Source organism: Mus pahari, chromosome 3 (assembly GCF_900095145.1).
Source record: "Mus pahari chromosome 3, PAHARI_EIJ_v1.1, whole genome shotgun sequence".
Classification (NCBI taxonomy): domain Eukaryota; kingdom Metazoa; phylum Chordata; class Mammalia; order Rodentia; family Muridae; genus Mus; species Mus pahari.
This window is the reverse complement of record NC_034592.1, coordinates 54,491,749-54,507,438: the sequence shown is the minus strand read 5'-3', so window position 1 is coordinate 54,507,438 and position 15,690 is coordinate 54,491,749. Positions and strand designations below refer to the sequence as shown.

The following is a 15,690-nucleotide window of genomic DNA, read 5'->3' as shown; positions in this document are numbered from 1 at the left end:
AGAACTTGCTGACTCTGAAATGAATGTTTGTAGTTTCCTGACACAAGGACAAAATAAACAGCCCAGGCTTGCCTACAAATACACACCAGTGGTCCTACGTGCTAGAACTTTGGGCCTGTGTGGATTCTCAGAGGTCTCTCTTTTCATGGGACCCGTTCCACCCACATCTTTCTGTGAGACATGGCGTCTCCTTGCCAGCTACATCTTGGCCTGTGCCGTGTAGGCTATGAGGCAAACATCTTTAAAGGGAAAATATGGGATGGAATTTCCATCATTCAGTTAAGAAATTAGAAGTCAGCTGGGGAGTATGACTAGAAAATGGAAACCCTAGAGAGGGGCCTTGGCAGTTCAGCATCTTGATGAAAATGCCCCTTCCCCACAGACTCGCTTTGAAGTCCCCATTGGTTGAGTTTAATGAATTTTAGGCCGTGAATACAAACCTTAGAAATCTTAGATAAAACGTGTCAGCCGAACGATCGTAGTATTCAGGTAGCCACTTTGCAGCCCTCACATAAGATCTCTGTCAAGGAACTCTTAGTTTCTCTGACTTAAAAAGAGATTGTTCTGTCTCGCAACGTTAGGTCCCCGAGCTCTTTGAATTTTATAACAGTAAAGTCAAGCTTTCCAGGGTGGAGTCCAGGTTCTCCCGTGATAACATCTGACCCATGGATAACCACTGCTTCCTCCTTCAGATGTTCTCCTGAAACAGCTGGGCTCACAGGTTCAATCAAGTAGGCAGGGAAAAGAAAGGGAGAGAGAACATGCTGGTAGTCTCTCAGATGTGGGGGAGGGACATGGCAGGCTGCTGATGCTGGTCTCCTCTCAGACAGGAAGGGTAAGTATTTCACATCCTCTGAAGAGTAGAACTCCTGAAGTTCTGAAGGCATCAGGAGCTGCAGCTGGTTTCAGAACTCCTGCTGTGTTCAATGTTGCCTAGACCCTGGTGTTACAGGGAGGGATCTGGAGGCTTGCTGGTATAGGAACTAAATGAGCATGTGATTTGCATGTGTGCCTTGAGCCAAGAGACCTCTCTACCACTGATATTTATCTGTGTGTTATATGTATAGTTCTGAGTTTATAAACCACACATTTGGATATCATGTGCTAAGTAAGAACTTTCTGGAAGATATTCAGGGAGACTCTTGCTGACAGTGCTTAGCTTTCTAGTGAATACAGGCCATGATGGAGCTACAGTGTTAAGGGAACAAGAGATTTCTTCTCAGTGTCTGTTCTCCCCTCACATTAGAAGAAGAAGGAGGAGGAGGAAGAGGAGGAGGAAGAGGAGGAGGAGGAGGAAGAGGAAGAGGAAGAGGAGGAGGAGGANGAAGAAGAAGGAAGAAGAAGAAGAAGAAGAAGAAGAAGAAGAAGAAGAAGAAGAAGAAGAAGAAGAAGAAGAAGAAGAAGAAGAAGTAGTAGTAGTAGTAGTAGTAGTAGTAGTAGTAGTAGTAGTAGTAGTAGTGAATATTTTCTGGTGTAGGTTCACCTGACTTCCTGATGTGTGCTGTGAGTTATGGCAGTCTCCCTGGTAAATAATCTCCAAGTGAAATTGACTGACTTTTTATACTCACTTGGCTTGGCAAATCATTGACAGATAAATGATTTTACAAGTGAGTTGGTGAATCACCAAATAAGGTGGCCGTGTGAAAGCCTCAATGCTTATTCACTTGGCACTGCTGGAGCATTCGTTTGCATCAAGGGCAGGTTATCCCCTTTCCAGCATTATGTCACACTGAGATGGAGGAGAAGACAAGGGCCAACAGCAAGAGTTGATGGCTTGATAACACGTTGGGCATGTCGCACCACAGTGTATGTCCTCAGAGACACACAATACAGATGTGGAAACTGTGACCTCATTATTGGCAACAGCAGGATATAAACTCACAGTTGTGAATATATGTGGGAGTCCAGTCTGTGAGTGTGAGCTCAAGTGTGCGCTTGTGAGTGAGTGTAGCGACATAACATACCACCATGGTGGACTTTGGTTAATGGGATTAAAAGAAAGAACGTCGCTATAATTTAATGCAGTTTTATTTCAGTAAAGGAAGGGAAGAAAGAAAGAGCTTTCGGTTTTTTAGGTATTTCCTTTAAGCCTTAGGAAGCATTCGATGGGAAAATGCCTGGAAATGCAAAACATTTAAATTCTGTGTTTTGGTTTTCTGAAGGCAGTGCGCCTGTCTGGACCTCTGTAAGAGGGATGGGACAGTTCTCTCTGAAGGAACTCCTAGTGTGTAGAAATGCATCTTCCTCTGCGTGACTCTAATTACTCAGTCCTTGGGAGACTATAGTAGGCTGCTTTCCAGCCGTCTTCCTCCAACACAAGGTTACCTTTATTTGTGAGATTGGAGGTCAATCAAACAATGTGCGGTAGCAAACAACATTCGGTAGCTGGTTCTTTACAATTGTCGCCTGAGCCAGGTGTGGCGGCGCACGCCTTTAATCCCAGCATTCGGGAGGCAGAGGCAGGCGGATTTCTGAGTTCTAGGCCAGCCTGGTCTACAAAATGAGTTCCAGGACAGCCAGGGCTATACAGAGAAACCCTGTCTCGAAAAACAAAAACAAAAACAAAACAAAAAAAAATTGTCGCCTGGAGCAGGATGGGCCAATCTTGTTGACTGGGCCAGAGTCTGGGGAAGGATAGAGTGAATAACATATATTTGTGTATCGGAGATGCAGCCCATAGAAACAGTGATTACATGATCAGTTTTCATCCCAGAATGCTTTCTTCCTGAAACTCTCTTCTAGTCCACCATCAATCAGCAAAGGCTGTGACGCTAGTTCCAGATGCATCCCCCGTCGACCACTTCCTTCCTCTTCTTGACTGCTTGTGCACATGCCACCGCCAACCTGTGCTGGCACATATGTAGCAACTCTGTAACCATCGCGCTCCATCAGACTGTATCGTGTAGCGCCTTGCCTCCCCTCGGGACCCCAGAGTGAGCACTGTAACTGTAAGGTCTAAATGGGATCTTGCCATTCTCTTTAAACAGTTCTCTGAAGCATTCTTGGTTTACACTGCTCGTGTGTGTGTGTGTGTGTGTGTGTGTGTGTGTGTGTGTCGTGTCCTGCCTGCCTGCCTGTCACCTTTTCCCACTTGTCCTTTGGTGAATAAGCTTGACACAACCCATGTCTCGGGCCCGTGAATTTCCCAGACAAAGGCATCAGGATACTTGCAGGGTGACTCCTTTCTACCCTCTCACCTGAGCGTCGTAAGAAGTAGCCTCATGGTAACTAACTACAGTTTAACATCTGCCATCACACTTACTGCAGTCTAAAATTGATCTTGTCCATGATATTTCGAAGTCCCTGTCACCTCCCACATTAAAATGTAAACTGTAGGAGGGTAGAAAAATGTATTCTCTGCTTCCTTTCCAGCAGCTTAAATAATGCTTGGTCCATATTGGACAGCCCACAACATTTATTGACTGAATGAACAAGCACACATTCTCTGACGTTTTGGTATGAGCTATAAATTAAACTTCTTCTTCAACTGCAAGCAAGTGCTTGTATGGTTAAAGTCTCATTGATTGTGAGTATTGTACACAGTCAGTAGGTGCTGTATGCTTTGCTCACTCACCCGCTCCTGCCCTTTTAATGAGGGAGGATTTGTTGGAGCTGTTCATTCATTTGAATTGATCCTTCACATCTTCCCTGGGACTGGATGCACCGAAGCGCTGTCTTTGCCACATAACAAAGTGAAACTAATTTACATTAGAATGCTCAATCTTGGGTTTTTCCAGGATTTGGGCCCATACCCTGTTCCAATAGTCCATAGTCCAGAATACAGAATGAAGAACTTGGCCAATAGACTTTTAAGGTTGTCTTGGTAGAAAGGTAAACCACAGGAGTGGTTAACAGTCGTGTAAGCACTAGGAATTCAAGGAAGAAACATTAGTTAACCAAAAAATATGACACACAGTAAGGGAAAAAAAAATCTTATAAAAGCTAAACAATTCTTATTAAAGCAGAATAAATGAAAAACAAAGGAAATGCAGAAGTTTATTTCTTAAGAGATTAGTTTAACAAGCCCCATCAGTCTAAATCAACAAAGCTACTAAAAAGTATAAAAGGTGCAGTAAGTGCCTCCCTGGTCACTGATACACATGCCATTCCAACATCTCGCAGCAGAACACACAACATTCATCTGAGTACCTGGATCTCTTGCTCCAAGAATGCAGTTTCATTGCAGAGATTGGGGAGATGGTCCAGCCCACAAAGTTCTTGCCATCTAATCATGAGGCTGTGAGCTCAGATTCCCAGCCCCCACATAAAAAGCTGGTTCTGGGTGCTGGAGAGATGACTCAGCGGTTAAGAGAGCTAGCCGCTGTTGCAAAGACCTGAGTCTGTTCCCAGCACCTGTATGGTGACTCACAAACATACCAGTGCTGATGTTGTCTTCTCACCTTTGTGGTACCGTGCACACACAAGGTGCACATACATACATACATACATACATACATACATACATACATGTAAACATTCATCCTCATAAAGTTAAATAAATAAATCTTTAAAAAATAATAAGCTATAATCCCAGTACTGAGAGACAGAGACAGCACGAATCAAGGGCTTTCTGTTTGGCCCGTCAGTGAGTCCCAGGTTCAGTAATACATGTAATACAAAAAGCTATTCTCTGGTTTCACATGCACATGTACACAGGTGTACCCATAGCCATATATACACAAGCACACAGGTACATACACACACACATGTCCAGAAAGTAGTTTCAATAAAAAGTGTGTGTAATGACATATTTTTATGATACCAGGTAATTTGCATATGTTGGATTTTTGACAGGTTTGCTATTGTGAAATGTATTTGATGTGTGTGTTACCGAGGGCTTTAATATATACTGAACAAAAGCAAATACAATGATCTGGCTGCTCTAATGATTTACTGTGTAGCCTTAGCTTCTCATATTATTTGAGGTCCCAAGCTCTCTAGATGGATAGAATACATTTGCAGGGAACAGAAAGTTGTATCAGTCATTTTTCTATTGCTGCGGTATAACATGGAGATCAAGGTGACTTGGGGAAGGAAGACTTCCTTAGGGTCATGGTTCCAGAAGGACAAGAGCAGTCACAGATGTGGAGCACGCATGCCAGCAAGCACCTGAGAGCAGGATGCTGAGGCTGGACCACAAGCAGGAAGCAGAGTTCACTGGGAATGGCTTGGAAATCCTTGGCGACTTCTTCTTACATCTAGGCCACACCTCCTCAGTCTCCCAAACAGCCACTATCCACTGGGGAGCAAGTGCTCCAGTGCCCAAAGCTATGCAGGACATTTCTCATCCTACTTAGTTGCTGGAAATAATTCTAAAGTTGTATTTTACTTGGTCTACTGAGACAGGAAATAGATTTGTTCTTCTCTTTCCTTTGTAGCTCATTTCTCAAAATGTAACTGAGTATCAAGTGCTAAATATATATGGGATAGTGTGGAGTAGATGTCGAATTGTCAATGTAATAAAGCTAAACACACAGAAAATCCTTAAATATGGTTTCTCATAGTGCACTGATTTCCATTTGCACTCTTAAAGCAGGAGAAAGCCATGGCTTCCCCTTCCCCGCTAAGGCATCTGCCCCTTCCAACCAGGGCTAACTTTCCCACTGTGGTTGGCTAGTAAGCTTCTAGGTTCTTTTACTCTCGTGTAAGGAAGTGAGTGCCCAGAACCTTTGTGATGATGCAAAACTTGTGGCCCATGAACCAACAGCATCCTGTCACTCAGGACAGCATAGAGAGTCACAGCACAGACACAACAGACCCTCCAGATCAACTGCTGCACACCTACGTCGGAAGGTACCCGGTGACCTCTACAATCACCTAACTGTCTGCACATGCTTCACACCTCGGACCCTGACCCAAGTCTGTAGGGAGAAGCAGCAGACTTCTGATTCCTCACCAGGCTCCCTCTCAGACAGCTGTGGGACCCAGAGCTAGCCTCCATTAGGAAGAGACCCTGGGTTGGGCCCAGTGGACACAGGACTTCGCCGCATTACCCAGGACTTATCTTGCTCTTCCTCGTCGTTTCTCCTCTTCCTGCTCAGCATGTCCTCCCAAGGCCTCCAGGGTTCTTGGGACATTGCTCTCCACTAATGGTGCAGTCTGTGCCTTCATTCCTGATGGCTCCTGTGTTCTGCTGTCATCTCGGACTAGTCACCCGATTTCCTGCTCTGTGGTTGAAATTTACAACTCGGGTTGCCAGGGGACACCAGATAAGCAGCAGTACAGTGTTGAAGACAGTGAACTCTGATGCCAAGGTAAGGAAGGCGCAGGCAGCGTGAGAGCGAATGAATGGACTTCTCTCTTAAACAAACAAACAAACAAACAAACAAAACAAACAGCTCCGTCCTTGAGCTGGGGGAAACTAGTTACTTGTTGCTTCATGGATATAGTGGCCAGGGATGGTTAGTGACCTGAGAGCGGACAGGTTTTATCCTGGTTTCTCAGCATCGTTCTGTGTAGCAGTTGTCACACCGTCGTAGGGTTTGTTTTCAGCGGCATCTACTAGCGGTAGCATTCACTAAGGGGCCACTCACAGGATCTGGGCCTCCGTGGAATCACAGGCGACTGCAGTGAGGAGTCATACACACATCTCCTCAGGGCTGCGCTTTCTTCCCCTTTCTCTCTGCTTCCTGCCCATGCCTCAGTTAGGACTGGGGGTGTCTGCAGCCAGACTGCTCGAAGCAGTGTTGCTTTGGGCAAGCTATTGATGGAGCTGTGCCTGGTTCCTCAGTTATAAAAGGCAAGCAGAAGTCCGTAGTTATCCACCTCTCTGCAAGGCTCTCTGTGCTAACCGTCCTCATGCACACAAGGCTAGTGATATATAAATTTGGGTCTGACACATCCTTGCTAAGCGGTGTCCAGACTGTTGCTGTCCCTATGACTATCCTAGACACTTGGATGGAGGTTATGGGTATGCTAATGACCTATGGAAGAAGGCCACCAACGCTGAGTATTGTCCTCTGCAGCTGACAGTGATATCAGTGCTTAGCCTATGGGTTCTGCTATGATCAGCTGGGAGAAAAGGTTCTCCCCCGGTTAAACATCACAGACTCATGAGATCCTGCATCCTGTTCCCGGCGTTGCGTCCAGTTAGACGGGTGGCTTCTTCCTGTTAGTACAAAACCCGCATGCATGGAAGCAGGGAGGGTTGAGGTTGGAGGAGTCCAGACCTAGAGGCCACTGCTCTGGTGTGCATAGTCTAAGTGGGACATTCATGCCTCTTGGCTTTGGCCAGTGGCTCTATCTGTTTATCTGTGCAAATGGTAATGGACATTCCTTTGTGGAATGTTGGCTTCCACAGGGCTGATTTAATCAGTAGAACAAGTGGGTTTCTCTGGGAGGAGCTTCTGCCCCCTCAGAGCAGAACAGGCGAGTGTTCAGTTCTGTCAGACGTGGGTGAGAACTTTAGCATGCTCCTTTGCCGAATGTAAAAATTAGATTTTTTTCCTCTGTAGAGTGTGCGCAGCCTGTAGTTGAGGACCTGATAAAGGACATCCTGGGATGGGCATGGAGGGTTGTCATGAGTGTCAGCAGGTCACCGGGTTCCCCTGGTGGGGATTTCCCACAGAAGTCTAGGTTCTATGAATCTGACACATTTTGTGTGGTTCTTACCTGCCGACTACTGGATGCGGCAGGTAAGAAGTGGGAGGCTCCCAGGGTATTCTGATGGAAACGGAGTCACAGAATCAGTTGGGCCATCACTCTTGACTCCAGAACTGAACTGGATGCTATGGAAATGAGAAGTGCCTTTAGGCAGGTAGCCTCCAAGGCTGGACACTGGAGCGTTCCCTACACCGTCCCAGCCAGGCTTCTGCTCAGAGACCAATGCAGAGGTAGAGAGCCCTGGAACTAGGTACACTCGCTCCCTGCCCTGATCACACAGCTTGGTGGCACCTCTCCTTTGTCCGTATCCAGAATGGAACCCATGTCTATCTCCCTCGTCTATGAATCACCTCCCCAGTGAAGGGACATGTGGTTCACCACCAATGGGATGCTTACAAGGGACATCTGTTTTCAGACAGTGGCTGAAGGACACCACAGGCATGTTAAGTGTTGGGGTGAGGGTTGTGGGGGCATCAGTGGGAGCCGTGAGAAAGTGGCTGGCACTGCTGGCGGTTCCTCGCGAAGGCTTCAGCTCAAGCCCTCCGTACTCCGTCCCCGGGGCATATCTGTCCTCTTCCTCCGTAGGAAAACAGCAAATAAATAAATAAACAGCAACAACACATTTGCTACTGAAGACCTTGTGTGTTTTACTATCAAGAGTACTCTTATCTTTGGAATGGAAATTCTAGGAAACAGTTTTATTTTGAGGGGCCAGACCCGCGTGACTGTTTATGACCGGTTCTATTTTCTGGTGTTGAGAATTGCACCGGAGCCTCACACAGGCTGTGGAAGGTGCTCAATGCATTTTTAATTGGCAGGTAATCAGATTCACAGAGGATGTCTGCGCTCTCGCGTGCATGGGTTTGTGTGTGTGTGTGTGTGTGTGTGTATGTGTGTTCTGTATATTATTTATTTAAGTAAAAGCGTTGGGAGTAACTCTTGGTACTAATCCCCTTGAGTTGGGTGCCACTTACCAGCAGCATAACAGATGCTTAGCGCTGCGAGTGTCTAACTCTTGCTTAGCATTTACCTGGATGGTCTGAAACTTAGCATTTATTATCGCAGCCCGTTAAACTGCCACCCGCTTTTCTTTATGACAGCCATCCTAGTCCATGTGCCTTCTGCAGGGGAGTGAGCAGTTTACCTTCCCTGCTTGCCCCGTGTAAGGGCAGTGTACTTTGAAACCTAAGGTAAGCTCGTTTACATTCTTTCTAGCTGGATTCCATACTCAGGTTACTGCTATCTCACTTAAAATCAGAACCTGGGGCTACTTTTTGTTTTTCTGTGGCACTAATTAGATGGTTTTTGATGAGTTCCATACAAGGGCCACCTTTCATGGTCAGGTGTGTGACCTCTAAATGCTTTGCTGGCTTGTTCAGGAAGGTCAGAGGTGAAAATTAAGGATATTTTTTCAGTTTCTCTGTTGCCGTGTCTGTCTGTCTCTCTCTGTTTCTTTCTCTTTCTCTCTCTCTCTGTTCCTCTCTCCTAATCTCTACCCCTTTCATTAACCTGACAAAGGCAGAACTTTACATATCAACCGAGTCAACTATGGCGTATACAAGGTCATTCATGTTTTATGGCTGTATTGAAAATTATGGCTTTGCTATGCCAGACTCCTCGTAGCCTCCTGGTATGGTACATTCATGTGGACAGAGCACTGAAAGAATCTATTTTGTACATTAATGCATATAGCAGCTGACATGTGCTACTTCTCTCGAGGTTGTCCTTTATGAGTGACTTGAGATGCCACTGTGTATTCCTGTCACAGAGGATGAAGCAGGTGGCAGAAGCGTAGCTCTGTGAGGTTTCCTCTCTGTTTGCAGACAACCCACTGAGGCAGAGGTCAACATACAGTAAAGCGGTTTGGGTCACTTCCTGAAACATAATCGTTTCACGCTGAATCATTTGTAGTGCGGTAATTTTTATTGGCATGCATTATTTGTGCGTAACAGTGGGTTTTAAAGAAAATTTTCATGTGAGACTCTAGTATGTTTCGAGCGTCTTCCGTTTTATGAATCTCTCCATCCTCGGTCTCTCCGTCTCTCCTCCCATCAGCCCTTATCATCTCCCTAGTCAGTTTTGCTCCTACGTCCATGTCATATACATACATGTCATTCTACATATGTAGCGTGTCACATAGCTTTCATATATGAGATGCATGACTTTCATGTCACTTGTATATGATTCTTACATCTCTCTATCAAATTCAGGATCCACGAATTGTAAAAATACACACACAGTGTCTGTTGTTCTGACATGGTCTCCGTTGCCCTGGTCTCAGCGATGTTGGCAGGGCGTGACGTTGTTATCTACGACTCAGCGTGGACTCCGGGATGGCCTCTTTACCTGCATTCCGGTTGGATCCTGTGCCCCCCCCCCCTTCTGATGCCTCACCTAAAAATCACATCCTGGGGATACTTTTTTTGTTTTGTTTTAATTTCTGTGCTGTTAACTAGATGGTTTTTTGGTGAGTTTAGCTGTTGTGAACAGTGCTTCAATAAACATTGATGTGCAAGTATCTTCTGTGATGGACAGACTCAGAGTTCTTGGGCAGGTTCCCAGGAGTGGTAGAGACGGGTGTTAGGGTAGATCTATTTTTAGTTTTTTGTTTGTTTTTTACTGAGAAACCTCCATGCTGATTTCCATGGTGCTTGGACTCATTCACCCTCCCAGCAGAGCTCTGGATGAGTCCTTTTTGCCGTTATCCTCGCCATCACTTAATATGATTTGCTTTCTCCATCCAGTGCCATTCAGACCAGGCTGGGACGCTCTCTCAGTATGGTAGTCATTTGCATTTCTCCAGTACCTAGTACTGGTTGCATATTGTTTTTCCCCACATGTTGATTGGCCAGTTGCACTTCATCTTTTGTCTGTTTGTCTGTGTTTGTGTGTGCACGAAAGTTAAGGCCAGAGAATACCAGATGCCTTTCGCAATTTCTGTATCTTAGTTTTTGAGACAGTGTCTCACAAATGCAGAGTTTATCGATTTGGATAGATTTGCTAGTCAGCCAGAACAAGGGATTTTCTTGTGTCCTCCTTCCTAGGGCTGGCATTATAGGCACACACAAGTGGCTTTCCTGCATTAGTGCTGGAGGTCCAAACTCAGCGCTACCTTCTTGTGCAGCAAACACTTTGCCCACCGAACCTTCTCCCCAACCCTGTACTTCAGCATTAGCCTGGATGCTGGGTTTAGGCTGTTTCGGTTCTGGAGTATTCTATGTATTCTAGCTACTTCTCCTCAATCCCCCCCCCCCCCCCCCGGTGTTTAGCACAGCTTCTCTCTCACCCAGCTGCTCCTTCACCGGACTGCCTCCTTTTGCTGTGCAGAAGCATTTTAATTTCATGGAACTCTAGCTTGTTGCTGTTGTTTCCTGAGCAAGTAGAAATCTTTCCATAAAACCTGGCCTGGGGTTGTACCTCAAGGTGTTTTCTCTCCCGCTCTCTCTGAGTTTGAGCATTTCAGGTCTTACATTAAGGTCCTTGATCCGTCTGAAGTTGGTATTAGTATAGGGTGAGAGATAAGGTTCTTGTTTCACTCTCTTACATGTGAATATTTCATTTCCCTGGCACCACCAAACCATTTCTGAGATCATTTTTCAGCCAGTCAAATGACAGCTTTATATGCATGGCCTAATAGATATTCTAAATTTTGGACCATCAGGTAAGAATGGGTACAACTGGGAAACAAAATACTAGTCTTTTTTTGTTTTTGTTTTTGTTTTTGTTTTTGTTTGTTTGGTTTTTGAGACAGGGTTTCTCTGTATGGCCCTAGCTGTCCTGGAACTCACTCTGTAGACCAGGCTGGCCTCAAACTCAGAAATCCGCCTGCCTCTACCTCCCAAGTGCTGGGATTAAAGGCATGTGCCACCACCGCCCAGCCCAAATAGTAGTCTTATGTTTAGGAAAAGTGTGGCCCTTGGAAAGCTGCTTCTTGACTGAGTGCTTTTATTTTTTATTTTTTTATTTTTTAAAGATTTATTTATTTATTATATGTAAGTACACTGTAGCTGTCTTCAGACACTCCAGAAGAGGGCGTCAGATCTTGTTAAGGATGGTTGTAAGCCACCATGTGGTTGCTGGGATTTGAACTCTGGACCTTCGGAAGAGCAGTCGGGTGCTCTTACCCACTGAGCCATCTCACCAGCCCCGACTGAGTGCTTTTATATGAAAAACAATAACATCACACTAATCAGCAGCCTTAAAAGTTCGGGAGAGCTTACACAAGTCAGGCTTTATAGCTTTTCTGCAAGCGTAGGCAATCTTTGCAGGTTAAATCGCTGTACCTCTGTGAAACTCACGTGTATCCATTCACCAGAGTCTCCCCTGGTCAGTTTCTGGTGCTCATGTGACTGGTTGGCTCTGTGGACTGTGAGTGTGGATATAAATAGAGCAGAGTGAGCTGGGGCGAGAGGGCTGGAAGAAAGCACTTGAGCCAAAAGCCATTTGTTTTGTGTACTGTATATACCACATGCCAACACTTCTGTAATGAAAACCTGAGACGACCCCGGACTGTACTCACTGGCAGAGTGAGTATATGGCTGTGGAACATAATTAAAGAGCCTTTCTATGTGCTAGGAAAGGTCCTAGCCCTTATCAAGGTTTTGACTTGGTGTTCCTCGTGTAAGTAGGATACGATGATAGACTTCTTCCCAGTGGCCATCATGATTTCCAGAGGTTAATGCAATACCCAGCCCCTGTCTTGTAATCTAGGGGACACTGTTACTCAGGTAATCAACTACATCCTGACTTTAACTTAAATAAACATAAATAAACTTTTTTGTGGAGAGAGGGGGGAGGGAGGGAGAGAAGGAGAGAGGGGAGAGGAGATACACTAGATGCTGCTGCTTATTAGAAGGAAATATACTGGTTATTGGAATAAGGGAATACTCTTAGCACAAGGACTGGTAAATTATGGCTCACCAATGTCATGGAATATTATACAGTATTAAAATGACAAGTTGACAATAACATTTGACCTCAAATGCTAGCTAGACTTTTTAATTAGGTCTTATTGTACACTGGACACCATTCCAAGGGTTTCCCATGTATTAATTTACTAGCTCCTGTCAACCACCCTTTAAGCTGGGTATTATTATTGCCATCTAACCTATAAGAAACTGAGGGATGCAAAAATTCAATTATCCATTCAAGAATAAGTAGCTAATACATTGTAGCACTGGGCTGTGAATCTATGTAATTAATGGTCAAATATGGTATAAAGGTGTGCCTTAGGATACAAACCAACGTCGACCACATCAAGTTTAGCAATAGAATATTAATTCTTCACTGCTGCTTGATTGTCAGAGTGGTCTTTTCCATTTTAGGTTCTACTGTTTATCATGTTGCACCAGACCTTGAGAAGCATTGAGCATTTTGCTTCCAACTTCAATACTTTTTCCTTCACTTCAAGCCAATAGGGCCTTCGTGATACTAAGCAGGATGAACCTATGCTAACCAGGAGCACTTTGGCCTGAGTCCTTTAGGTTCCATACGCATACAGCCTGTAGGGAAAGTTGGCTGCCTTCGTGGTTCGCTGGGAGCAGTGAGGCCCATCAAGAGCACCGTATATTTACTCAGTTGGCTGGGGTTTTTTTTTTGGGTGGGGGTGTGAAACACATTATTGCTGTTGAGCCATACAAGTGGATTTTATTAGTTTATTAAGGAAGTTGAAGTTTAGATATTAGGCCCAAAGTCACAGAGAAAATCCATACCTTTAATGAGTAGGATCTTCTTTGGGGTGGTCTGAATGAGAATGGTCTCAGAGGCTCATATGTTTGAATGGTTGGTCTCCAGTTAGTGGAACTGTTTGGGAAGGATGAGGAGGTGTGGCCTTGTTGGAGTAGGTGTGGCGTGTTGAGAGAGGCATGTCATTAAGGTTTCAAAAGCATATATGACAGCCCAAATGTCTCTATCTGTCTCTGTCTCTCTGTCTGTCTCTGTCTCTCTGTCTGTCTCTGTCTGCCTGCCTGCCCCCACCCCCAATCCCCCTCTTCTTGCTTCCTGCAGATCAGGATGTAAAGCTCTCAGCTAATGCTCCCTGTCATGGTTCTCAGTTTCTTAATCGTAAGCAATCCCCCAATTAAATACTTTCTTTTTAAGCATTGCCATGGTCATGGTTGTGTGTCCCTTCACAGCAATAGAACAGTGACTAAGACATTCATCTAACCTCATTTTTAAAGATCTTGCTAAGCTATGATATGGAAACTACAGTGATTTACCAAAGGCACTTCAGGTGATTCTTGCCTCTGGTTATAGACTTAATTAGGTCAGAATTTGTAATTAGCATGGTGTTCACCACAGGTGTCAGTGGCAGCGTGGCGGCTTAGAATAGACGTTCAACAGCTTTGTGTCAGTGTTCTGGGGCTGCTGTAACAAAATAGCATAGGCCAAGTGCTCTGAAGTGCAGACTAAAATTTACTTCCATAGTTCAGGAGGCTAGTTAGACATAGACAGTGTGCAGTTCAAGGTACTGTCCACAGTGATTTCCAGGAGTCTCTTCCTTGTTTGCTGACCCAGTACCTTTTCTCCCAGTAAGGAGAGAGGGGAGTGAATTCTTCCTTGGCAATTCCAGTCATGCTAATTGTCACCCCTGATGCACCTTTGATTTCTATGCTCCTAAAAGGCCCTTTCTCTAAATGTATTGTGCCTTGGGGCTGTACCATATATGTGTTAATCTGTAGCAAAAGTTCAGGCCACTGGAGGTACCGATCTGATCTCGTCTTTTATTCTGCATAGGAAATGATCAAAATGAAAGATTTCTCCAGCTTATATCAGGAGCAGCCACCTTTGGACTTTTATCACCTAGTGAATGACTTGCCACCCAACAGAAGTTTAGTTACTGTTTAGTTTTGCCGATGAATTCACGTAAGTGAAGAATTAATATGGGTGCTTTCCTGTGGCTGTTAAGCCTATTCCTTGAAATGAGGTAGCCAGGGAGTGGTGTTTCAAGGGGTTGTTACTGTGTTAGGCTCTGTGAATGTTGGTTCATGTAATGGGAATACCTCTGAGGTAAGTACGAAGGAACAAGGTGCTGGGGGCTGGGTGAGGAGTCACAGGAGACCCACGCATAGACGGTCGCAAGTGTTGAAGGTGAAATTTACATCTCAGTCCCCGATTTCCTTTCTTCTTTTAATAGAAGAAGCACTGTAGTCTGTGCTAGTTTCTTAAATACTTGCTGAAACCCAAAGTTATGACACTGAATTACGTATCCAGGACGTATTCCTCTGGGTAACTTGGTGTCTGAATGCAGCTATGGAGTTTTCTGGCGATTGCTTCAGTTCAAGTAACAGTAGGAACGAGGAAATGAGAACACATGCCCACAAAGACAGACCTGTACCTTGGTAACGAATTCAAGGAAACTCTGCCTCCGGCTGCAATCACCACAATTTCTATCTAAAACTTAGAAGCAGTTCTTTGCCTGGAATTACCAGAAAGTTACCAGAAAAAAATCTATATTGACTTAAAACATCCTGACAAGATGGAAATACATAATTTTCTTAGTCTGGCACATGGGCCACTATCCTATAGAACATTTTAATTCATGATGGATGGATGTCTGGAATAAAATGAGAAATGTTCAAGGCTCTCTAATCCCAAGGTTCTTAGAAACACACCATCAAATGTTAGTGAGTCATAGTTCAGCATTAAGAAAAGGCTCTTTTTAACCCTTCACTTGCTTCCACTTCACATTCTAACGCTTGCTTATTTATTGGATCTCCAAGTCTACATTTTCAGGCTTCCCTTTAATCTGTTCAGCAAAGTACATAAAGCTCCTTAAAGCAGCACCGTCTTCTCATTATTTCTAAATGGCCCTTTGAAAAATTGTCAGGTCACTTCTTCCTCCCCATCGAAGCATGGGCTTCCTTTAGCCCTGGGACTCTTCAGTCTATTACAGCAGGCTTCCAAGTTTAGATCACAACTCACAGTAGAACATGCTTTGAACCAAAGCTGCACAAAGCTGTTCTTAGCTCTCCTTGGCAAGTTATATTCTGAAGGGAAGTTATATTCTGATGGGAAGTTATATTCTGATGGGAAGTTATATTCTGATGGGAAGTTATATTCTGAAGGGAAGTTATATTCTGATGGGAA

General features: G+C 44.6%; 1 protein-coding gene across 2 annotated transcripts in view; it reads left to right on the top strand.

Moving 5' to 3' along the window:
- The window catches only part of Stk39 (serine/threonine kinase 39), a 260,451-nt gene that overhangs the window by 42,910 nt on the left and 201,851 nt on the right, over nt 1–15,690 (top strand). The window contains exon 1 of one of the 2 annotated variants that reach the window (XM_029536818.1): nt 14,349–14,466. The exons of the other annotated variant lie outside the window; for it this stretch is intronic. Within the exon in view, the coding sequence (XP_029392678.1) occupies nt 14,457–14,466 (10 nt within the window). The 5' untranslated portion in view covers nt 14,349–14,456. Of the gene's footprint in view, nt 1–14,348; nt 14,467–15,690 lie in introns of those variants that run through there. 2 annotated transcript variants of the gene reach the window in all.